The sequence below is a fragment of the Mobula birostris genome, chromosome 7, assembly GCF_030028105.1.
Source record: "Mobula birostris isolate sMobBir1 chromosome 7, sMobBir1.hap1, whole genome shotgun sequence".
Taxonomy (NCBI): Eukaryota; Metazoa; Chordata; class Chondrichthyes; order Myliobatiformes; family Myliobatidae; genus Mobula; species Mobula birostris.
In genome coordinates, this window is record NC_092376.1 from 66,167,806 (window position 1) to 66,191,798 (window position 23,993).

Consider the following 23,993-nt stretch of genomic DNA (forward strand, 5'->3'; position numbering starts at 1 on the left):
GAAGCCCAGATCATGAACTGGGTGTGTTTTTTTTAAAAAAAATAGGTAATTTATTCTCATTATTGGAAGATCCCCTTCCCATGTATCAATACAGGGTAATAGATTTAAAATCTCTCTCTTCTACCACCCACCCTTATCTCCAGATCAAGCTCACAGTGAAGATCCGAGGGAGTGCAGAGAGCATCATCGGTGGGTAAGTTGGAGGTTGTTCGTTCTTTGCCGGCCTACACCCCAACTACCACACACACACGGCAAAGGCCTCCCCGGGACTAAGTCTGGGTGACAGACATTTTAAACTAAAGTCTCATTCTTGGAAAGTTGGTGGGAAAGCGCCTCCCTTCCCCGCCCCTATCCCGCTTAATTTCATTTACATTTTCGTCTGGCGACATGTCAGGATTGCTGTTCTCATCGCTCAGTTTCTGCCTCTTGGCCGGCATGTCTCCCCGAGCCGCGCTTTCCGACATGATGCACACAAAGGGTCGACGTCACTCCACACAGCCGCGACGTCACCGAGTCGCAAAAGAAGCGCGGCTGTCGTGAAGTGCGGTTGTGGGCGCGAAAGGATGCGACCGCGTTGGGGTTGCTCATCTTGATGAGCGCGTCTACTCCGTAGATCGGGCGGTAGCATTTCAAATTTTTTTTAATGTAAGCTTTGTCAAGAGTGAGGTAGTGGTAGCGAACTACCTTCTTCAACCGCTGTAGCCTAACTACCGTTGGTTACTTAGGGACCGAGGAATTAAGAGCCAGGCACAGACACAAATTTCTGGAGGAACTCAGCAGGTCAGACAGCATCTATGGAAGAAAAGTACAGTTGACGTTTCATGCCGAGACCCTAAGGCAGGACTAGGAGCCAGGGTTAGGTTACTGGATCGATCGAGTCTGCACTGCCATTTAGTGAGATTGTAATGCCAAAATTATCTTCATATCCTCCAATGATAATTGTCTCATCGGATATCTATTGGTCTCTTCTCCACAGTCCTTTGACTTAGACTCTCAATACCCTGAAACAAAATATTTTGATTCATGTACCTTAAGCAAGTGACTCTTTTTAAAACAAAAATAAAGTCTAAATTTAGTTTACTGCCAAAGGAAACGCCCTCTGCATCCTCCTTATCATGACCGAATGAAATGTTTCAACATAGTGTGTTCTCGCACTCTCACTCTGATACTTTTCTTGTTAGATGTAACAAATCTCCATATTCCAGTGAGTGAGGCATTGAATACTTTTAATGTGATCTTAGCCTAACAATAATATTCGTCAATAAAACAAAATGTGATCACAAAAAAGCTAAGATCCTGTGACTAACTTGGTGATGTTAGTAATGCAATCATATCCAAATTGCAAAGTTTTGAATCCAACTTTGACTCCAGAGACTTGAGTATTAGGTTGACACTTAAGATGGGGATGTTTTAGATTTTGAATGAGACTTTAAACTGAGGCTTGATCTATTATTTCACATGGATGTAAATGATCCCATGCCATTATTTTGACAACCCTGGAGTTACTTCCCAGAGTCTCTTCCAGTAAATGGTGGGGCATCAGCCATTCCGGATCCAATCAAAGGTGTATTTCTTGGTCTCATATGTCTTTTATATGATCACCAGTCACTGCTGGATACTAAGAACATCAAGTACTACAGGATTATCCCGTCAGTGAGTTGTTCAATAGCAATAGAGCTGGACTAATTGTATGCCATTGTGGTGTTGTGGCCTGGACTTGTTTTGTCAAGACAGTGCGCAATCCAACAAGCAGAGTGAATGATGATCTTGGACATTTTACTGTTATCGCAAGACCTTGTTGGACATTGGTAACATTGTATACTGCAAGCGGTGAAAGGGTGTTCAGAGCAGGGGAGGTGGTTGAAACAAACAGCAGGATTTCATTGTTCTGTTTTGTAGAAGGCATACTTCTACTAGAGAGGGGGAATTTCGTGTATTCTGACTAGCTGTGTAGGGAACTGATTTGATCAATGGTGCTCAATTTTCTTCCTTCCTCCATTTTTTAAAAATGAAGGTGAATAAAGTTCTTCCAAATGAAAATCTCTGTGCTGAACAATGTTGTGCATGATGAAGCACATTGTGATCTGGAGACCCTCCTTCACATGAACTAAAGGAGTACGCTCGACCCATCTTGGTTGCTAAAAAGCATTTTCTTCATTTTTGACACATCTGATAATGAAGTTCTGGCTTCTTTATACCTGTTTCTTATTCACGAAGTCTCTCACAGTTGTGGAAGGGGTAAATTAGTCTCTCATCATTCAGCTTGACAATTCCATAAGTATAGTAAGGATTTATTATTGTAAATTTTATATATATCGTTTATATTGTTTACTTGGAGCCGAACTTTCCGCTGACACGGGACTTTCAAAACGCAAGGAATTGAAGCAAAAATGGCATTTTCTAATGACATTTATTGATGTATAACGAAAGCCGGTAATAAAATCTATTTGCATTAAAAGTCAGGTGCCAACCAAATTATTTATGCAATTAATTTTCAGTGAAGTAAGTGCAAAGAGTCCACGAGAAAGACGCTCGTGAGAGCAGACATGGTTACCAGGGGAACAGCGGTTCGGGGAGGGCTTCCGGTGTGAAAGGTCGGAGGGCGGTGGCGGCGTTGCGGGTTCGAGAAGATTCTGCGTTTGCCAGTGAGGGAAGGGGGGAAAGGAGCACTAACATGTCAGAGATTGTCCGGAGTTGTGTCCGAGACACTGAGTGACAGCGCATCTGTTGAGACACCATGTTTGGGTGCCTGGTTGCGGGTCGATTGGTAAGTTTATTTTGGAATTTCTTCCGTGCGCAGCATGTACATTTTGGCGTTAAAATATTATTTTTCATACCAAATAGTTTTGAGTTTGGAAAGCAATATGGCAGTTTCAGTTGGTGAGAAGTAATGTGGGGAATAAACGACTGTTTTGGGGGAATAAAAGGACCAATGGGTTTAAATTCTGTTTCTCTGCCCTGTATTATTCTGGGAACGGTTTGGCTTGTGTTGTTAGTTTGCCTTTTATGTCCTTGGTTTGAAGTCATCAATCAATTCCTCGGTCTTGATAATGAGTGCAGTGTTGTTGCAACACCACCTGACCGGCCTCCTTGTCGCCGTGTGAGGTTCTGCCAACGACAGTAGTAGTGTCATTGGTGAATTTATAGCTGGCGTTCGAGCTGTGCCTGGCCGCACGGTCAGAAGCGCAGCGAGCGTAGAGCAATGGGCTAAGCACGCATTCTTGGTGTGTGCCTGGTACATAGGCCCAGGTTTTTGAAGCTTGTCGACTAGTACTGGTGAGAAGATGGTGTTGGTTAATGTTTACTTGGAGCAAAGCTCTACTTGTCCAGTGCTGTATGTTGCAGAAGTAACTCGCCACTAAGACAGTAACTTGGTGGGAAAGGTGAGGTGGTAGTTGTGGGGTTGATAGTGAAGTAGGTTTGGGTATTCAGGTGAGAATGAGTTTCATAATAGGAGTTCCAAGACTAATATTTCTTTACTGAAGTGTGCTGCCTAAGTTTAGTGCAGTATTCAGGATCTGAGCAAAAGAGAGTGAAGATAGTTTTCTCACGTTTCTATTCCATGCCTGATGTCAAAAGTGGCTTCCTTTTTAAATTACTTTTAGCAGTAAGTTATTTAAACAACATTGTTCCTTTACTGTTTTAGGAAATGGTTCCTCCTTCCCTGGATGCAAAATAGGAAACCTTATACGTTGCCATTTAGAACTCCTTGATAGTTGAGGTGAATAGGGAATGCATTTAAGAGAAATGAGGATGCCACACAGAGAAGAAAAAGACTATTTATCTATCGATGTTATCTTGCTTATCCATCTAGCAATACAGAATGGATCTTCAGGCCACACTGCCCCAGCAACCCCTATTAACCCTAACCTAATCCTGGGACAATTTACAGTGACCAATTAACCTACGTACTATGTCTTTGGACTGTGGGAGGAAACCGATGCACCTGGGGAAATTATGTAGAGAGACTCCTTGCAGATGGTGTCAGAATTGAACTCAGATGTGCCGGACTGTAATGGCGTTGTGCTAGCATAAAAACCTTACATAATGAGCTGATGAAATACGACTTCATGGTTCATTGTAAAAAAATATGTGCTTTTGTCTCTGTTATAACTTGGCCATTGTGAAAATATTATAATATATCTTGGGCCTCTTTTTTATGCTATTTATCCATTAGTGGTGTTTCTCCTCAATATCTAGGTGCAGACAGATGCACAACAAGTTGCAGAGGGGAAATTTGTCTTTAATCTTCCTGATTATGAGAGCGTCAATCACGTTGTGATCTTTATGCTGGGGACAACACCATTTCCTGTAGGAGCAGGAGGATCTGTCTATTTTTCTTACCCAGACAAGTGTGGGATGCCGGTGTGGCAGTTACTAGGATTCATAACTAATGAAAAACCCAGTGCAATATTCAAAATATCACGTTTAAAGACACGTAAGTAGAAGTTGGCTTTCAAAGTAGTGTCTCTTATTATTGAGTATAAGGGAAAAGACAGGTTTAAATATTGAAAGAAATCTCGATAACTATGGAAGTATTTTAGTTATTTAGATTTTAAATTAAACTTTAAATATTAACAGCAAATGCAACAGTCAATTTACACACAAGGTTCTACTTGCAATGATGAAATAAATATTTGATCTTTGTTGCTGAACCATGTTGGGACTGATATCTTTCATGTCTTCCTGAAAACTGGGGCATGCCTGAAACGTCGACTGTACCTCTTCCTAGAGATGCTGCCTGGCCTGCTGCGTTCACCAGCAACTTTGATGTGTGTTGCTTGAAGTTCCAGCATCTGCAGAATTCCTGTTGCATGCCTTAATGTAATAGTTTATCAAAAAAACATCTGCCTTAGCAAAATTGTACCGACTCTTTGTACTGCTATGATGGTTCCTCAGAATGTGGAGTTTCAAGTCAGAGTCGTTTGGTTTTGCGATAAGGCAGCCATTGACTTTTAAATTACAATATCACTACTAAAACGACAAACTAGTGTACTGAATTAGGCTGCTGCCAGGAATCTCCACCATGGTTTGAAGGTGCCACCACTCACCTGACCTAATCTATCTTTCTGACCTTCATCTTTGAGACTAATTGTGAGATTGAACAATGACTGTACCATAGGCAGTGAAATGTGGGAGATCCTGCTTCAGAAAGCCCTTGACAGAAAGCAAATCTAGGGTAGACTCATCTTTGACAAAGCTTCCATTGACTATCTCTGGTATTCTAAGATAACGTAGAACAGTACATCCCAGTACAGGTTCTGTTCCCCCCCCCCCCCCTTTACGAAATAGAGCGTTCCTATGAAACCCTTCTTAAGCCGAAAAGGCGTAAAGCGAAGAAGCAGTTACCATGAATTTGTATGGGAAAAATTTTTGAGCATTCCCAGACCCAAAAAAAACCTACCAAATCATACCAAATAGCACATAAAACCTAAAATAACACTAACGTATAGTAAAAGCAGGAAAGATATGATAAATACACAGCCTATATAAAGTAGAAATAATGTATGTACAGTGTAGTTTCACTTTCCAGAATTGGGAAGAAAAAGCCAAAAAACGATTTGTAGGAAAAAAAATCGTCACGTACACGCATGCGCACACACTTGCCTGCGCAAGGCTTCACTGTCATGGTAGTCTTTCTCTATAACGGCTCGCTGCAAAACAAACGCTGAATGCTATTTTCTCTTTTCGTAAAAGCAAAAATCCTTGTTTGGTTAGCGAAAACAGGTACTAATGTATGTTTTGAGTAAAAGTGAAGTGGCGTAAAGCGACCATTTGTAAAGCAGGGGACGCCTGTACTGGCTCATTGACTGACAATATTGTGGCTATCCTTTAACATCCCCAAGATCAATCTAACTTTTTCCTACCACATAATCCTCTATTTTTCCTTCAACTATATGCCTATCTTAGAATCTTTGAAATGTTCCTAATGTATTTGGGTTTACCACTACCCTGGCTGTGCATTCCATGCACTTGCCACTCTGTGTTTAAAAACAAACTCTTACATTCCCCCCCCCCCCCCAACTTGCCTCCAATCACTTTAAAAGTATGTTCTCTTATGTTAGCCATTGCCATCCTGGGAAAAAGGTCTAAAGAGGAAATCCCTAGCTTGCTCAGCCTTTCCATATAACGTGTAAGATTAAAAAAAAACTATTAAGATCAAAATAAATAATTGGAAATCATTTCAAAGTTTTAACAAAATAGTTAGGAACATTGAGCTAAAGCAAAATCATGCAAAACCCTAAGCTTCCCCTCTGCCTTTTAACCTTCAAGTTCAAATTCCCCAGTGAAATCATTGGAGTTTCTAATCCTGCACCAGGTTTATCGTGGTATCAGATCTTAATGTTAATTCCTCCAGCATTACTCACCTTTGGTATAAAACTGAGTCAAACATCGTACTATGATGGATTCTACCTGAAGGTTTTGCTGTGTAATTTATTCAATTTATAGTCTAACTATATCGTACTTAGAAATAATTTTTAAATACAATAATTATTGAATACAATTCTACTAGTGTGCAATTTTTGTATGTGTGGTATAATTAACAATGCGCTAATAACTTCATTGGAAAAGTTTATATTGTATGCTAGAGTGTTTTATTTGTGCATATCACCATGCAGAAGAAGGGAGCCAGCATCCTTTTGGGACAATGAATATTGCCCAGACGCAGTCAATTGCCCAAATTGGCATCTCTGTGGAGCCCATGGAACTATTAACGCAGCAGACTCCAGAAGCAAGTGCATCTGTATCGACAGTTGATTCATTTACACAGGTAGGTGCAGAAACAAGAGTGTTCAGGGAAGTTTAGAAAAGTACTGTAAGTAAAAGAGTGGATTTAGAGGAAGAAAATGAGCTGAATATATATCAGAACACTTCAAACTTGAGAAGTCACTGCAAAATAAATATCTATACTTCCAACTGCTCATATTCTAGGTGAGAGGGAACCAATCACAGACATATTAATAAAAACAATATTAATAATACAATAACAAAAATAATAGTATTAACCTATTAAATGCTAGAAAACTTGAATTTTTGTGCTGATCTTTAAAGGCAAACGCAGCAACCATGTTGATAATGCCACACTTTGTTCACTTTTTTAAGTTACTTTAGTAAATTCAGCCTTGCATTTATATCAGCTGGGGCGGTAATATTTCCTGTTTTTTAAACAAAATTTTAGTCTCAAAATTGATTTAACTTTTTTGTTTGGCTGAGGTTTTACTTTTGTGTTGGAGCAAACAATAACTATTATACCAGTAAAATCTTCTTTGGTGTTTCTTCAGTATAAAAGTACTTTGAACTCCAAAAAATGCTTTTGACACTTAATTTGAGAGGTGAGGAAGATAATTGTATTGATTTAATCTATGATAGATTTATGATTACGGTTATAACTTGTATCACTGTAGATTTCTTCTTGGGAACAATAGACTTTCCCTTAAGCATTTTGGTCAACTCTGATTTAATTGTTAGATTTCCTTCCTGGCCCTACAGAAGTCAAAGAAACAGGGTAATTGTGTAAAATGACCGTAAAATTTTGAATTTGTGTGTATGGCTCATGAATATTTATTTTTGGTAAAAGAGCCATTAATGTTCTTGTTTCCCTCCTAGTCCAAAATTTAGAATGGAGTAATTTTGGGAACTCAGTTCCATTTTGGGTTAACAGTTTTTTTAAAAAAAAATTGCCTTGGTGTAATTTATGTGTAAGTTAATCTGTGAAAGAATCGTAAACTGTTAGCACAATTTTTTTTTACTAATCTGTATCATTCATGCTTCTGAGTATTTTGTAACACGAATTCAGTAGTCTGTTCCCTCCCTAAAATTATACGCACTTTTCATTCAAGAATCAAGTTTGAAAATGTCTCTTGAATACTGCTAGCAGTATTTTAATTGTAATCATTTTTGAATTTTGTGTTGAATACTGAACTTCAGAGTCTTAACTGTCCTTTAATTTATGTTTTCAGTTTACGCAGAAGATGCTAGACAACTTCTATAATTTTTCATCCTCTTTTGCACTGACCCAAGATCGGATGACTCCAAATCCTACTGAGATGTTTATCCCTGCAAGTGTTGTCATGAAATGGTAAATATACATGTCTATTGTTAACTATTTTCAATGACAGTTATAGGATGTAGAGCTGGGTTGAGAAATGGCAGATGGAGTTCAGTTTGCAAAAGTAAAGTGTGAAGTGATTCTCTTTCAATTTCTCTTTCAGCTCCTCCCAGTTTCTCCAAACTCAAGGTGTAGCCATGGGCACAGGCACAGGCCCCAGTTATGCCTGCCTTTCTCTTGGCTACGTGAAACTGTCTATTTTCCAAGCCTACACTGGTAATGCTCTCCACCTCTTTCTGTGCTCCATTGACTGCATTTGTGCTGCTTCGTGCACCCATGTTAAGCTCAGCATGTTCATCAACTGTACCTCCAACTTCTGTGCTGCCCTCAAAATTTAATTGGTCATCTCTGACACTTCTCTCCCCTTTTTCAATTTGTATCCATATCTGGATACAGATTGTCTACTGATATCTTTTATAAATCTAACTTTCACAGCTCTCTTGACTGTAACTCTTCTCTATCACATAAAAATGCTATTCCTTTTTCTCAGTTCTTCTGTCTCTGCTGCATCTATTTTCAGAATGAGGCTTTCCATTCCAGAACATGTGAGATGTCCGCCGCCTTTAAAGACCAATTTTTCCCTTCGTCTGCCAGTGATGCTGCCCCCCTCCCCCACCATTGATCTCCATTTCCCAGACATTCACTCTACCACCATAAAAAGGGTAGAATTGTCATTGGAGCCCTATTCTAAGAATGGATGTGATGGCATTTGAGAGTGTACAGAAGAGGTTCACGAGAATAATCCTGGGAATCAAAGGGTTAATATATGAGGAGCGTTTGATGGCTCTGGACCTGTACTCACTGGAGTTTAGAAGAATGCAGGGGAACCCCATTCAAACCTATAGAATAATGAAAGGCTTAGAAAGAGTGAATGTGAAGAGGATGTTTCCAATACTGGGAGCATCTAGGACAGGGGCACAGCTTCAGTCTACAAGGACACCCCTTCAGAACAGAGAATAGGAGGAATTTCTTTAGTTAGTGAGTCTGTATAGTTCATTGCCACAGATGGATGTGGAGGTCAAGTCGTTTGGGTATATTTTAAGTTGATGTTGATAAGTTCTTAATTAGGTTCTTGATATCGAAGGTTACAGGGAGGAAACAGGAAAATGAGGTTGAGGGGGGAGAGGGAAAAGAAATTAGCCATAATTGAATAACAGAGCAGACTCAAAGGGCCAAATGGTCTAATTCTGGTCCTTTGTATTATGGTCTTATTAGTCAGGAGATTGAGTTCAAGCCATGAGATAACATTGCAACTATAAAACCCTGGTTAGTCCACACATGGAATAATGTGTTCAGTTCTGTTCACCTCGTGAAGGATGTGGAAGCTTTAGAGAGGGTGCAGAGGAGATGTAACAGGATACTGCCTTGTGCATGTCTTATGAGAATGGGTTGAGTGAGCTCAGGCATTTCTCTTTGGAGTGAAGGACAAGAGGTGACTTGATAGAGGTGTACAAGATGATAGAAGGCAGAAACTTCTTTTTCCAGGGTGAGAAAGTTTAATATGAGTGGGCATAATTTTAATGTAATTAGAGGAAAGTATCGGGGGAATGTCACAGGTAAGTTTTTTTTCCCCCCACAGAGTGGTGGGTGCATGAAACGTGTTGCCAAGGGTGGTGATAGAGGCATATATGTTAGGGACATTAAAGAGGCTCTTAGATGGTCACATACATGATAAAAATATGGGAAGGAAAGATTAGATTGATCTTAGAATAGGTTAAAGGTTGGCACAACATTATATGCTGAAAGGCCTTATACTGTGCTGTAATGTTCTGTGTTGAATTGTTACATTCTTCTACGGCATTTTGATCAAATTGCTATCTTTGAAAAGGTTTTTCCATCTCTTGATCCAGTGTACATCAATAGAATCAAATATTTCATTTTAAAATATTTTAAGTTCTGTACCATGATAAGATATAAAAGCAGGAGTGGGCATGTGTGCATCCCTCAAAATAAAGCTCTATTCAATAAGTTTATCTTTCTCAAGTTTTACATTATTTATCATGGCGCTTCATTCCCTTGGTGATCAGGAATTTATTAACCTCAGCCTTGAATACACTCATGTTCTAAGCAGTCATAGCCGCCTGAGTAGAGATTTTCACAGCTTCACAGCCTCCGGAGTTGTTTCAATTCTAAATGATCACGGTTCACCTCAAGACTACAGACAAAATGTTAAGAAGCATATATTAACAAAAATAATTTGACTTGTGAACCGGTCTTTTTAACTTTAAATCTCTTCTGATGGTGATTGGAAGACTTGTGGAATAAGTGTCCAGTAACAGTAACTTATTGAAGATATCAAGCTTAACTAGGTTCAACAAATCTTTTTGTTACTTCAGTTAGTGGCAGCTTTATTATTCACACTGTATTTGAAGATTCTCCTTGTGGGGCTTTGAGCTAGAGAGATTTCTGCAGCTTTGTTCACTAAATATTTAGCAGCCTTGTGGAGCTCAGTGATGATGGCTGGTTCTTTGCTTGTGAAGATCAGGAGGGAAGAAGAGGCCTCAGGAGCAACGGCACGATCATGGTGACTGTAGAGGCCACTTCTGGATTTGCAGAATCTGGAGCACTAGGGACATGTGAACAGATGGGGTGCTGGCACTTGGGTAGTAGGATCCTTCCTGCATCTCCTCTTCTCTTCAGCAGTCGTTCTTCTGGATTCCTCAAAATACTTGGCTGCCCCATGGATCAGCATTCTCCAGCGATCTCTGTCGTAAGCCAGCTGCTGTGCTGCCACTCATTGACCTCAATGTTTGCCTGAGAGTGCTGCTGCTGAAGTTGGTCTTTGTACCTCTTGCGTGGGGCACCACGATCTCTTGCCCTGAGAGAGTTCTCCGTAGAGTATTGCTTGCGGTAAGCTGGAGTTGTCCATGCAAGACGTGGCATGACAAGCAAAGCTGCTTGAGCAGCAAAGTGGCTTCAATACTTGGAAGTTGAGCCTTCTCCAGTGGAAGCTCAGTAATGTCTTGATATTGTAGCTGGTTCAATACTGTAAATGTGTCTGATATTCCTGTTTATGATCTGTATTTTAACCTCCATGTGCCATTCACATATTTTTCAGTCATCTAGAACATAGGGAACATCAGACTGCTTGGTGATTCTGCTCATGGCCCTGGGTAAATCTTCCATTCACAAACTTAACATGAATGGATTTGATCAGCAGTTATTCCTAATAACTTAAGGATCTTTTTGGAAACCTAAGTGATAGTGGAATGTGTCCATGAGGTTGTTCCTAAACAGAGGTAAATTGGAAGATTGTATTAATTGATTAGTGTATGATAATTATTGTATTGCTTTCATGTTGACTTTGGCTGTGACCTATATTTAAGATGCCCTGCTGAGTAACATTTCTTTGTTGGTACTAGCTACTTTACTAAGTAGATGGTTTGATTGTTATTTTACAAGTGATTTATTTCTTGGGTGGGGGGGTTGGGGGAGGAAGAAAATTACACATTATCCATCTCTATAACACTTTCTTTTATCCGTTATATAAAAACAAATGTGGATTACAATGAGCGCTTACTCGGACCTGTTCAGGTATTGCAAATAAACAGCTGATTTGAGGTTTCATTTCTGTATTGACAGTGAAATATTTATTTCTTTTTGTCACCCAGCGATTAATTGATTTTAATTGTATGCTTTGTACGAAAAGACAAGAATTCCTGGCAAATACTTCTCTTCCTTTGTTATTCCCAAAACACATGGGATAATTATTGCAGTGTTTGAAAGATACTACAGGAAGAGTGATTTGTAAAGGCCAAAAAATGACTGACTTAATCTGAGCAGATATACCAAGAAAACTGATATAATCTTTGTTCCTTATTTTGCTTATTTAATTATGTTATTAATCCCTCTGTTTTCTTTTTTTCCCATTTATCAGGTATGAGAATTTTCAAAGAAGATTGTCCCAAAACCCAAATTTTTGGAAATCATAAACTCTGCTGCTGAAGCGAATTGTAACTATCAATGCTGTTCATCTGTTTAAACCATTTTTTAACAAACCTTTCACAAAATGTCACTCTGAATACAAATTTGCATAGTAGTCAAGTTGGTTTGTAATTTATTTTGGAATACCTGTCATGTGTATATTATAATTAGTAAGAAACTTTTAAAATTGTGTTTGAACTGCCACTTCTATTTAATGAATTTACTCTGAATTGGAATTCAGCAGCTGAAAATGCTTAGAAGCTCTATCACATATATTAATGGCATGAATGGGTTGTTAGTCATCTAGAAAGAAATTCAGAAGGATACAAATTCAGTTCTGCTATATGCAACTGCAATTTTTAAAATATTGTATCTAAAATACTTTCTAATTTTTTGCTAAAGTCAATGGTGTATATAACTTATGAAGACTTGGCTGTGTTTCAATGAACACTGCTTTATTAGTTTAAATTTTATGCTCTATACTGATACCTCCATTCTAGTCAGTTATTTACATGAAATACCACTTTTTTCCTCTGTATTTTAAACTTATAGTTACCAAGGTAAAGAAAAACTGAAAAATTGGATTGCAAGATATTCCAGTGCTTAAAGTGCATTGAGGGAACATTTATATGTTACCATGAATCAAGGCCAAACATCTCAAATTTCAACATCAATCAAACCTCAAAGTTCTGAAACAGGAAGTTCCATTATGATAAACTTTTACGTGAAATTTTGGTTGTAACTTGCTGGATAGTATTTTGTGACAGTCGGAAGTCATGAGTTGAATATGGCTCAGTATGGTTTTGTAGAATAGTGTTGGTTGTATATGGAGTAATATGCTTTTCCTTACATTGATAGGAGTAGATGGAGTAACACAAGTAGAAGATGATCTCTCTGTCTCTGTACTTGCATACCCAGGTCCACTTCAAAGCAAAGTGCATGCAAGAAATGCTGAAGAGCATTGTGAAGAGACTTGTGGATGGGAAAGGGGCAGGTTGTTGGAGAAAAGGCAGAAATTTGACGGTAAAGCTAACCACAGAATCGGTTTAGTAGAATTCTTAAAGATTTGTGGCAATGGAAACTTATCAATGTAATGAACACTAATGCAGCCCAATGAGAAATGAACAACATATATAGTCCTTAAAATGGGTGGATGGTACTTAATGTAGTGTTGACTGATTGGTACTTAATATAGTAAGGTAACTAAATTTTTGCCTTGAGACTAATTATCTATATAAGTCGAAAAGCTTCCAATACAGCTGTTAGTGGGGCAACAAGAAAGCTTCTTTTGCAAATTCTTCAAGTACAAATTGACAACTGGATGGAGAATCAGGGTTGCATGAATTGAAAATTATTCCAAATATCACTGGGATACAAGATTAGTTAGCTATTCTAACTAGTCTGTTGAAATGGAGGCTTTTTGTGCAAAAGGATCTTCATTTCAGCAGGTCATTTCTGAAACTGGAAGAGAATGACAAATGGCGATCCTTCTCAAGATCTTCATAATTTTCATCAAAAATAGTAAGTGATGCTGGAAAATAGCTTATAACTAAGAATTTATTTGGATGCACAATTAATTATTCAATTTGCTTAAAGCATTGCTTTTAAGATTACGTTTTTTTTTATTGAGTTCATCTTTTACTGACTGGCTGTATTGGGGGGGAAAAAGATATTTTTTAACCGCTCATCATCATCATCAGGTGCCATGCCAAGTTTGAGCTGTGACTACCATGTCCCACATACTCCTGTTTCGGGTCAAGTGGATCAATTCATTGGTATTCATTTCCAGTTCTCTGGCTGCTGTCTCCATCATCATTTGTCTTTGCCTTCCACTTGCTTTGTTCCCTTTGATCTTTCCCATAATTACCGTGCATCCTAACTCCTCTTTCCTAATCACATGTCCAATGAAGTTACATTGCCTTTTCATGATCTCATACATTATTTCTCTTTTTGTGCTTGCTCTGTTCATGACATCCTGGTTAGATGCTCGTTTCGTCCATGATATTCTTTGCATCCTCCTCAAAAACTACATCCCCATTGCTTTTTACCATTAGGTATATTTTTCAGCTAATTAATGTATACCTTTGTAAATATTTGCCTCCAGTTTGAAATCTGGCACACACTAAGGCAAACGGTTGTTGATACCAACTAGATTGTTGAAGTTTGTGCCAGATTTCTACCGCCCATAATATCTGGCATTGTTCCTCAATCAAAAGTTCATCTGAAAAGGACTAGCTTTATTATTTAGATGATGACCCCTCATTTTAGACAGCTCGAGCAGCCAAAATAATAATTTTCTCCTTTGATCAGTTCCCTTAATATTTTGGAAGATCATTTCAAAAAATAACTCGTTCTTAAAATTTAGGAGCTACCTCTTATGTATATAAAAATCTAAAATTTTATCTCTTAGTTTCCATGTGTCATCAGTGTTAATCAATGAAAAGAGAAGTGAAAAAATTCAATTGCTCTAAATTTCTATTAACTTGCAATTATATAACCATAATCATTCCTTCACAACTTTATTTCCATGTGACACACAAAATGCTGGAGGAACTCAGCAGGCCAGGCAGAATCTATGGAAGAAAGTACAGTCGACGTTTCGGGCTGAAACCCTTCAGTAGGACTTGCAGCACCTTTAGAAAAAAGTACAGTCGACAACCCTTCAACTGTACTTTTTTTCTATAGGTACTGCAAGTCCTGCCAAAGGGCTTCAGCCCGAAATGTCGACTCTGCTTTTTTTCCATAGATACTGCCTGGCCTGCTGAATTCCTCCAGCATTTTGTGTGTGTTGCTTGAATTTCCAGCATCTGCAGATTTTCTCTTGTTTATTTTCATGTGAGTTTTGATTGTCAACCAACATCTGATGTAAGGTGCCTGGTTCTTCCTCCTTCCTGTACTTTTTTTTTGAGTTTTTCTGTTGAATCTATTCAGATAATGCCACTTCATATACAAGCGTTATTGAAATATTTTTTTAATCTTCAATGGTGGACTTCTTCCTCTATAGTTCACAGTAGCCTCAATTGTTCCTCCCTATTTACTGCAGTTGTGACCTTAACCATTTTTTCCTCTCAGTTTGGAATCATAATAAGATATATATTTGGGGACGGATCACTGATGGAAGCCTGAGTACTGATATCTACGTTACCTGGAGACATAATTGGGATGAATGTGCTGCAGGGACAATCAGTGCAGACTAAATTGGGAAAATTCACATTTGGTATCTTAGTGGGATTTGTGAAGTGGTAACCTCATGAAATACCACCACCTAGTGCTGTGGTTTGTGTGAAGCAGTACAGAATAGCAGGAGGAGATTAAGAAATTTCAGATTACCATCAAGGGGTTGCTAAAACAAGGTGTGATCAGGCATGTAACCTCAAGAGTGTAACAGTTCTGTGTAGCCATTAAAGGAATCGGGCAGCTCCAGTCACTGATAAGCTGGAATCCAGGGGTGGAGAGCAGATGCCCTAAACCCAGTCACAGAAACAGTTCTGCAGCAGCAGGGAGAGAGTGGTTTCAGCCAGCTAGCTGAAATGGTGGCATGAGTTGCCTCCGCTGCACGAAATCGATAAGCTGCACATACAGTATACAATCTCTTGGGCAGTGGCATTTGTGAAAGCTGTGTGGATGATAGGGTAACTGATACAGGGAAAGTCCCTGTGTTAGCAGCCACTCTCGGAACAGATCTGGGAAACAGCCCAATGAATGGAGATCATTGCTTTCCATGTAGACGCCCAGCAGAAAGACTCCTCTCTGTCTATCACTTTTAATAATAACGTGAGCCAGTTAGAGTGAGTAGATCTCTTTAGCATTCTGGAATCCCATGTAGTGGGACAGTGGGCAGATAACATACTAATGCCACCTTTGTATGTGGCTGCATCAGGTTGTGCATTGGAACCTAAATATGTGGGCACTAAGTACCAGTATGTGCTGAGATTCTATCTATCTCTGATGGGGCCTAGGTGTGCAACAAGAATTAGCTGGAGCAAGCTGGGCAGGTAAAATAGAAATTGGGACTGTAGGGAGGGTGCCCCTATCAACCGGGAAGAGCCTAGTCATCAGATGTGAGGTGCTATTAGAATTGCTGTACTTGGTGCAGGTGTGGCCCTTCCCTGACTCCTCCAGCTTGGCAATCACCCGAGCTGTTTTCAGATTCATCTGGGGATCTAAGATAGAGCAGGTCAGATGAGTCACAATGCAAAAGTCCTTGGACAAAAGGGGCAAAAACATACCCAATATTGCCCTCACTCTGATGACCACCTTCATGTGTGGCTTCATCAGGCTGTGCATGGAACCTAGATACGTGGGCACCAAGTACTACAACGTGCTGAGTTTCTATTGTCCCCTGTGTTGAGAAGGATGGGTCTGGGTAGGGAGCCACACCACATCTCATCAGATGGTTGATGCTGCATTACCTGTCCTTTGTGGAAAAATTCTTCTAGACCAGTGTTTCCCAAGCTTTATTAGCCCAACACCCCCTCTAAAGCACTTTCATACTTGCCAATGGCCCCTTAAGCACCTTCATACTTGCCAATGCCTCTCTTAGGTACAATATACTTTTCAGCACCCCCACAATGTAAAAATATGTCTACCATATGCTTTCAAGAGAAAAAAGATTCTCCTTTAAGTTTTTATTTGTCCTGGGCTGGCTGGTGGCGCAAAAACATCAGCGCTGGACCCGGGAGCGGAAGTTCCCAGGTTCGAAACTAGTCGGGTCCGCCCCCGAGTACGCTTTCCATCCGTGCCGGGTTGAGTGCCGAGATCACAACTCGACCTCATAAAGGGAAGAATACTGCGAAAATGCCTGTGTGAGGAGTGGCGCGCCACGCAGTCTCTCTCTCTCTCTCTCTCTCTCTCCCTCCGTGCCTTCTAAAAAGCCATGAAAAAGATATCATCACGGGCGCAGGCAGGCACACGCCAAAAAGACAACAAATTTTTATTTATCTTTAAACCCAGCTTTACCAGTACCTGTACACTATACGGCAGCTTTGATATCAATGTGATCCTTGAGCTTGATGGTTTTAGCAAGAGTTGAAGTTGTGACAGCAAAAGCCTTAAGACCCCACACATAACAATGTCCAAGCAGTTTTTGTTTTTTGTGAGTATGTGGTTCACTGCACTTGAAGCCTCTTTCAACTAGGTAGGAGGATGGAAATGCAATGAAGAGCAGTTTGGCTCTTCTCCAAATACCAGGAAATTTTGTATGACAGTGTAGCCACATACCCCAAAGGCTAACATTTTTGAAAAGCATTTTTGTGGCTTCATTTTGAATTTTGATATTTTTTTTCTTGTAAGCTCTCTTCCTGTTGTTCCACCTTGTGAAGCAAGGGGTTTATTATCCAGTCCAGAATTTCCAGATCGTTCAAATCCTTGAATTGATTCTAAAATCCTTCAGTGACTGTAGGTGTAAACAGTACTCTTGCAAATTACCATCTCTGAAAGAGAGTGCTATACTTTCCATGCAGGGAAACTGAAAACATTCTTCTCCCAATGTTTTACTTATATATTTCCAATAAAAGTGGACAACTCACTTTTTCCCTGGATTGAATTGAAATCCTCACCGTGCAGTTTCATATTTAGAATATGCATTTTTTCATATAGATCAGCTAGGTATGCCATGTCTCTACATAGAAGTTCAGTCTTTCCCATGCTCTTGTCGACATTGAGCAAATATTCAACCAATGTCAAAAAGATTGAAGAAATTTTTAAGGAGAAGCCTTTTGACAGCCATCGCACTTCATTGTGAAGAAGTTATCTTGGCATAACTGGTGAAATGTTCTGCTATTTAATGGATGAGCTTCAATTTTGTTGATAGCAGATATTACAAGAGTCTTGCTTGAAGAAATTCGCTAGCTTAGGTTTTTGGCTGCGAAATGTTGACAACAAATTCCACAATGGATTGCAAACAGACTTGGAATTTCTTTTTTCATAAATGCCACTAAACCAGCAAGGTGAACTGTCATAGATGATGCTCCATTTGTTGCACAGGAAATCATATTCCTAATGGGAATACTTTTATCCTCAATATACATTCTGAGCTCAACATAGATTGATTCTCCATTGAGATTTCTTTTTAACTTTTTACATTTTTGATAAACCATACATATGCCATTAGCAATGCCTTGTTGTCTTGCACAGTTGACTCATCCAGTTGTATCCCAAATTCTGTTTTTGTAGCTTTGTGCATAGTTGATGCTCAATATCTTCACTCATTTCATCGGTACAATGAGTTAGTGTTATTACTCAGAGGAGTAATATAAACACGAACTGGGAATGCCTATTGGATGTTGACGATGGCAGCAAGTTGGAATGATGGTAGCAGCATGCAAAGGAATGGCAAGGTGAAAATGAAGACAATCACATTAACAAAAATTATGTTGACAAGGATTCAGACTGGAATCTGAATGTTAGTCGGGATAGAGCTGGTGTTCGGCAAGCTACCTTTGTACTATTCCAGTTAGCACGATTAACCAATCATGTATGGTCTCATAATCCCCAAAGATGGTTCTTGACCTCACTTATGAAGCCAGGTCCCTTTGAACACCTCAAGAGGAATCCTCAAGGTTGGCAGGTTCACTGGCTCCATTCCACAGTTCAGTTCCTGTGGAGAAAGTTGAGACTGTAGAAAAAGTTGAGAGGGTGTACTTGACTTACCAACTGTTAAATTGCATGAACTCGTTCTGTGCCGTGATTGTAGGGGAAGTTTTGGGCACCCCAGTTGTTAATTTTTGCATCCTGAGTAATGTCTGGTTGGTAAGGTCGGATGAGACTGCTGAGTTTCAGATGTGATGATGAGCACTCACTCTGTGCAGAGCTATGGTTCTTCCTGTTTTCCAGTGCCTCACCAGTTTTTTTGGGAAGTGCTTGCTCTACTAATGATTGGTCAAGTCTCATGCCTCAAGTTAGGTTGCTGCTACCCCACCCCAAGAATCTTGAATGTCCTCCCACAATTTTTGTTTTCCCATATGCCCCCTTTGGACACATCGCTGCCCCCTTGGGGATCATTGTTCTAGACCAACACCTTTGACCGCTGTTCCATCAGGCAGTGGTCAGCATGAAATGTCCTGCAGACACTGCAGAAAAAGGACTCGAAGGACACTGTGGGGTGGTTTTCTGAGCAGACTGTCTAGATAATCTGACAGAATGCCTCACCAGGCCTCACCAACACACACCAAGACCTTGCCTGGGAGAGCCCCCCGTCAGATCCTTCCAGCATATCCGGAACATCCTCCCACAACATGTTGTAATGACTAGTGGGGAAGAGACAGCACTTCATCTCATTGTGGACTGTGGGTTTGTGAAGCGGGTGTAGATAAAGAAGAAAGGGCCCGTGTCACAGTTCATTCCAGACAGCTGTGTGACAGAGGACTCTCTGAACTCCGGGCCATTCCCAGGAACATGTACAGAGACAAACGTGCTGTTGGTAGATTATCAACTTGGTGAAAAGCACTGTTTGGTCTGCAAACAGATGGAGATGTATGTGGAGGAATGTTGCTGACAGGCATGATCTAGGCTGCAGGAGTAAGTGCTGAGTGACACACTGAAGCTTGTTGCAACCACCACAGGAGCTCAGTGGGGAAGGACCACAGTGTATGGTTTTTCTCCTATTGGAGACGGAGGGATCGGGGAAGGTGAGAAAGCCACTCAATTAGTATTGTGGTGGTATACTACCCTGGAGTGCCACATGAGTGGTAGCAGTGCTATTGATGTACATGAATGCAATAGGACATTACAGAAAGCATTGACTATGAATGAAAAGACATTGAATGGGTTATTCTTGTAAATATTTTAATTTGTTTTTAAAAAAATCTGTCCTCAGTGTTGTGAAGGATGGGTCTAACCCTGTTACCACACAACGTCTCCGTTATCTGGATGTTGTCACACTACCTGTGTATTGTGGAAAAGTTTTTCTGGACCAACACCTTTGATCACAAGTCCATCAGGCAATGGTCAGCATGGAACATCCTGCAGACACTGCAAGAGAAGTACTCGATAGATACAGTGGAGTGGTTTCTTGAGCAGGCTGACCAGACCATCTGGTAGAATGTCTCATTAACAAAGATCTTGCCTGGCTGGCAGTGAGATGGGTCTCCGAGACAGATCCTTCCTGCATGCGCGAAGCACCACTCCTACAGTATGCTGCCTGCGGGATGACTAGTGAGGAAGAGGCTGCAGCTCACCTCTTTGCGGACTGTGGGTTTACAAAAAGGGTGTTGAGAAAGGTGAAAGAGCCTGTGTAACGGTTCATCCTGAGCAGCTGCATGACAGGGGACTCTGGTCTACAGCTGTTCTCATGGACACAAACATCAAGTTCTGTTGGCAAATTATCAACTCACTGAAAGATTCTGCTAGCTAAGGGGACACACAGAGGCTTGGAACAGTCACCTCAAAGGCTTGGTGGGGAAAAATTACAGTTAGTGTACTTATCCTACTGGAGAGGTTGGAGGAACCCCTCAATTATAATAATAATATTCCCCCTCCCCAGAGTGGCACACAATACCAATATGTACCAAGACTGTTTACCCTCCTTCTTTAGAATTAAATGGACGCAATCCAAGATGTCCCTGACCCTAGCACCTGGCAGGAAATATACTTATCCGTGTGTCTCTATCATGCAATATAAGCACCCGGTGTGAGAGATTTCATTAAAGATTAATGAACAGTTGGGAAAATGTAGAGTGTAGGTGCAAGGATAGGTCATTTGTCCTTTGAGCCTGCTCCACCTTTCAGTATAATCAGTTTCGGCTGAACTCTCTCTACCCCTAAAATAAATAACTCATTGAATACATTTAATGATTTGGCTTCAACTGCATTTCAGTGGTAGTGATGCCACAGATTCATAAAAGTACATTTATTTCTTACTCGTAACTGATTTATCCCTAATCCTTACTGCCATTAGAAACTTCCTTCTTGCGTCTAATCTTCCAGTCCAGTTAGAATATTAGGGGTTTCCCCTCTCGTTCTTGTATCCTGTTAGTTTACTGAGTCTAATTAATCAAACCTCTGTACATATATGCCAGTCCTGCCATCTGAGGAATCTTCACTAAACTTGCTCCACAGCCAGAACTTAAACAAGGGCTGTCTTTTCAAGTCTCTACAGCTGCAGCAAAATTCCCTGCTTTGATACTCCACTGAAGGTACAATCACATGTTTACCTTCAGAAATACGTACAAGACAACCTGGTCCAGTTGCTTTCCCAATCTCTTCCAATTCAGATGTGGTTTTTTCTATTATTGCTACCAAAGTTGCGGAGACCTTACAATACTGATGTAAGATCACTCTTTTAGAGAATCAAACTGCTAAAAGCATCTGGCCGTGTCTCTAGATCCTGTGTAGATCAAGTGACGGAGGCATCTGCAGACATTTTAACCTCTGCCTGCTTCAAGGAGTTTCCCACCTGCTCTTAAGAAGACCACTATCATCCCAGTACCAGAGAAAACAAGTCATTGTGCCTTAATGACTACAACCTGGGAGCTCTGACATCCAGCAGCATGAACACGAGATTCTAGATGCTGGAAATCCAGAACATCACACAAAATGCTGCAGGAGTTAAGCAGGTTAGGCAGCTGATGATCATTGATTAAGGGTAATTTCCAAAGATGCTGCCAGGCATGCTGAGTTCTTCCAGCATTTTGTGTGTTGCTTCACCATCATGAAATACTTTGAAAGACTAGTCATGGCACCCATTAACTCTAGCTTCCCAGACAACTTTGATGCATTACAATTTGTTTACTGCTGAAGCGGGTCTATAACAGATACCATCTTCCTGGCCCTTCAACTAATCTTTGCAGCATCAGGGCAGTAAAGACACTAATGAAAACGTATTTATTGACTACAGATCCAATTTCAGTGCTATTCCAAGCAAATTCAGCATTAGAGTCCTAAACCTGGGTCTCAACACCTCCTTTTGCAACCCGATTGTCTTTACTAACAGGCCACAGCAAGGATATGCAACAATCCTTTCAATATGATAATCCTTAGCACTGGTGCCCCATAAAGTTATATCCTCATTCAAGGCTGTGTGTTCAGATTCTGCTCAAACTCCATCTGTAAGTTTGCAGATGATACCACCATAGTGAGCGGAATTCCAAGTGATTTGAGTTGGGGAACAGGAAGGTGATAGCCTAGTGACATAGTGTCATGACAAGAACCTTCCTCTCAATATCATCAGAACTAAAGATCTGGTCATTGACTTCAGGAAGGGGATGAAGCTGTGCACATGCTCCTGTTTATATCAACACTGCTGAGTAAAATTGGTGAGAGCTTACATTTCTGTGAAATGAACAGCAATAGCCTGTTCAGTAGACATCATGATGAGACATCTAAAAAGCTTATTGGCAGCTCTTCTCCCTGGGGTGGGTAAAAAATAAAATTTGTCATGTCCCTTGTTGATGCATCAGAGGAAACATCCTATTGGCTCCATTATGGCTTGTAATGGCAACTGCTCCTGTGACCACAAGAAACAGAGAGTTATGGATAGCTTAGGACATCCTCTGCTTCATACACTACAAATCTTGCTTTCTCCTTAAAGTGGCTAACATAAGGTAAAGATGCTACCCAACCTGGACATTCCTCTCCCATCGGGTAGAGCATGTGAAAGTATGTACCTTGAGGCTCAATGTCAGCTTCTATCCCACTGTTAGAAGGCTATGGAACAGTTCTGTTAGTATAAAATTGTCATGTGGCAGCAACTCGATGCATAAAATCATGCAGACAGGTCAAGCAGTTTAGGTGCTCAGGTCAAACATCAGAATGGGGAAGAGATGTGATCTAAGTTATTTTGACTGTGGAATGATTGTTGGTGTTGAACGGGGTGGTCTGAGTATCTCAAATACTGCTGATCTGGGATTTTCATGCACGACATCTCTAGAGTTTACAGAGAATGGTGTGAAAAACAAAAGCTAGTGAGCGGCAGTTCTTTGGGTGAAAACACTGTTAATGACAAGTCAGAGAATAATAGACTGGTTCAAACTGATAAGGTGACAGTAACTCAAATAACCTCGTGTTACAACAGTGGTGTGCAGAAGAGCATCTCTGCATGTATGATACATCAAGTTTTGAAGTGGATGGGCTACAGGAGCAGAAGACCATACTGAGTTCCACACCTGCACATATAGTGGCTACTGTGTATATCATAAATTACGACGGAGCAGTGGAGACAGGCAAATGACTGATGCAATAGCTCCTGGCTGCAACTGCAAGAAGGACCCGTTTATTCCTACAACAAACAAATGATCGGATTAAGTTGGTCGAGCGGCGTCTATGGGAGAAAGGAAACTGTCCGTATTCCGAGTCGAAGACTAACATCAAGACTAGTCGTTGCAGATTCCCGTCGCCTATCCTCATCTGTTCTTTAATTCGCGTATTGCTCACTAATCTGACTGCAGTTTGCATTTTGCGTCGGAACAGTGGAGAAAGGCAAATAACAAATCTATTATCCCGATTACATCCACCCGGTTCCTCTTCTTCCCTTACCACCTTACATCAGTCTCTAGTGAAAATGGTTGGAAGATGGGTAGGCATGTTATTTTGTTACTTATCACGTACTGCCACTTGGCTTGTTTTGCATTCGCCAAATAAAATAACTACACTGAGATTAATGTTAATCCACAAGAAAAAGAGACTAACCAATTTCTGGATGTGGACATTTATTACTGGAGTTGCAGGTAAAAGAAAAGCCCTCTGACGGTGGTCCGGTAGACCTTATCAATTTAACGATCGACAAAGTATCATAACTGCTGCCCATGATAATAGAGCCTGCATTAAAAAGTAGCACATTTTAATAGTGCTGTGTTTACTGGATTTTCTTTAGCTTATTACAGGACCTGTTAATTATCGACGCTGAACAGAGGGACGATGTTTCAGCTGCGAACAGTTGGCTTGAAACCCACGTGAAATTTTTGGGACCCTGCACAGGCATTGCTGTAGAGTTTCCGGGTAAAATATGTGTGTGGGGGACACT

General features: G+C 40.3%; 2 protein-coding genes across 9 annotated transcripts in view; both read left to right on the top strand.

Moving 5' to 3' along the window:
- Positions 1–2,601: 2,601 nt before the first annotated feature.
- On the top strand, positions 2,602–13,027 carry hikeshi (heat shock protein nuclear import factor hikeshi). 4 transcript variants are annotated; one of them, XR_011886583.1, is made up of 6 exons: positions 2,602–2,767; positions 4,201–4,438; positions 6,621–6,772; positions 7,962–8,080; positions 11,169–11,349; positions 11,988–12,580. XR_011886583.1 is itself a non-coding variant. In XM_072263355.1 (6 exons), the coding sequence occupies exons 1-5, from the start codon at positions 2,738–2,740 to the stop codon at positions 12,040–12,042; spliced, it is 594 nt and encodes a 197-aa protein (XP_072119456.1). In that variant the 5' UTR covers positions 2,602–2,737; the 3' UTR covers positions 12,043–12,063; positions 12,953–13,027. The 4 variants fall into 4 exon arrangements, 3 of the variants coding, with proteins under 3 accessions (XP_072119456.1, XP_072119457.1, XP_072119455.1); XM_072263355.1 differs by lacking the exon at positions 11,169–11,349 and adding an exon at positions 12,953–13,027 and having other exon boundaries at positions 11,988–12,063; XM_072263356.1 differs by lacking the exon at positions 11,169–11,349 and adding an exon at positions 12,893–12,911 and having other exon boundaries at positions 11,988–12,063.
- LOC140200267 (coiled-coil domain-containing protein 81-like) overlaps positions 12,587–23,993 on the top strand; it is a 97,649-nt gene continuing 86,242 nt past the window's right edge. For 3 of the 5 annotated variants that reach the window (XM_072263350.1, XM_072263349.1, XM_072263351.1), the window contains exon 1: positions 12,587–13,057. In XM_072263350.1, the coding sequence (XP_072119451.1) occupies positions 12,920–13,057 (138 nt within the window). In that variant the 5' untranslated portion in view covers positions 12,587–12,919. Of the gene's footprint in view, positions 13,058–14,765; positions 23,969–23,993 lie in introns of those variants that run through there. The other 2 variants (XM_072263352.1, XM_072263353.1) reach the window with 2 other exon arrangements.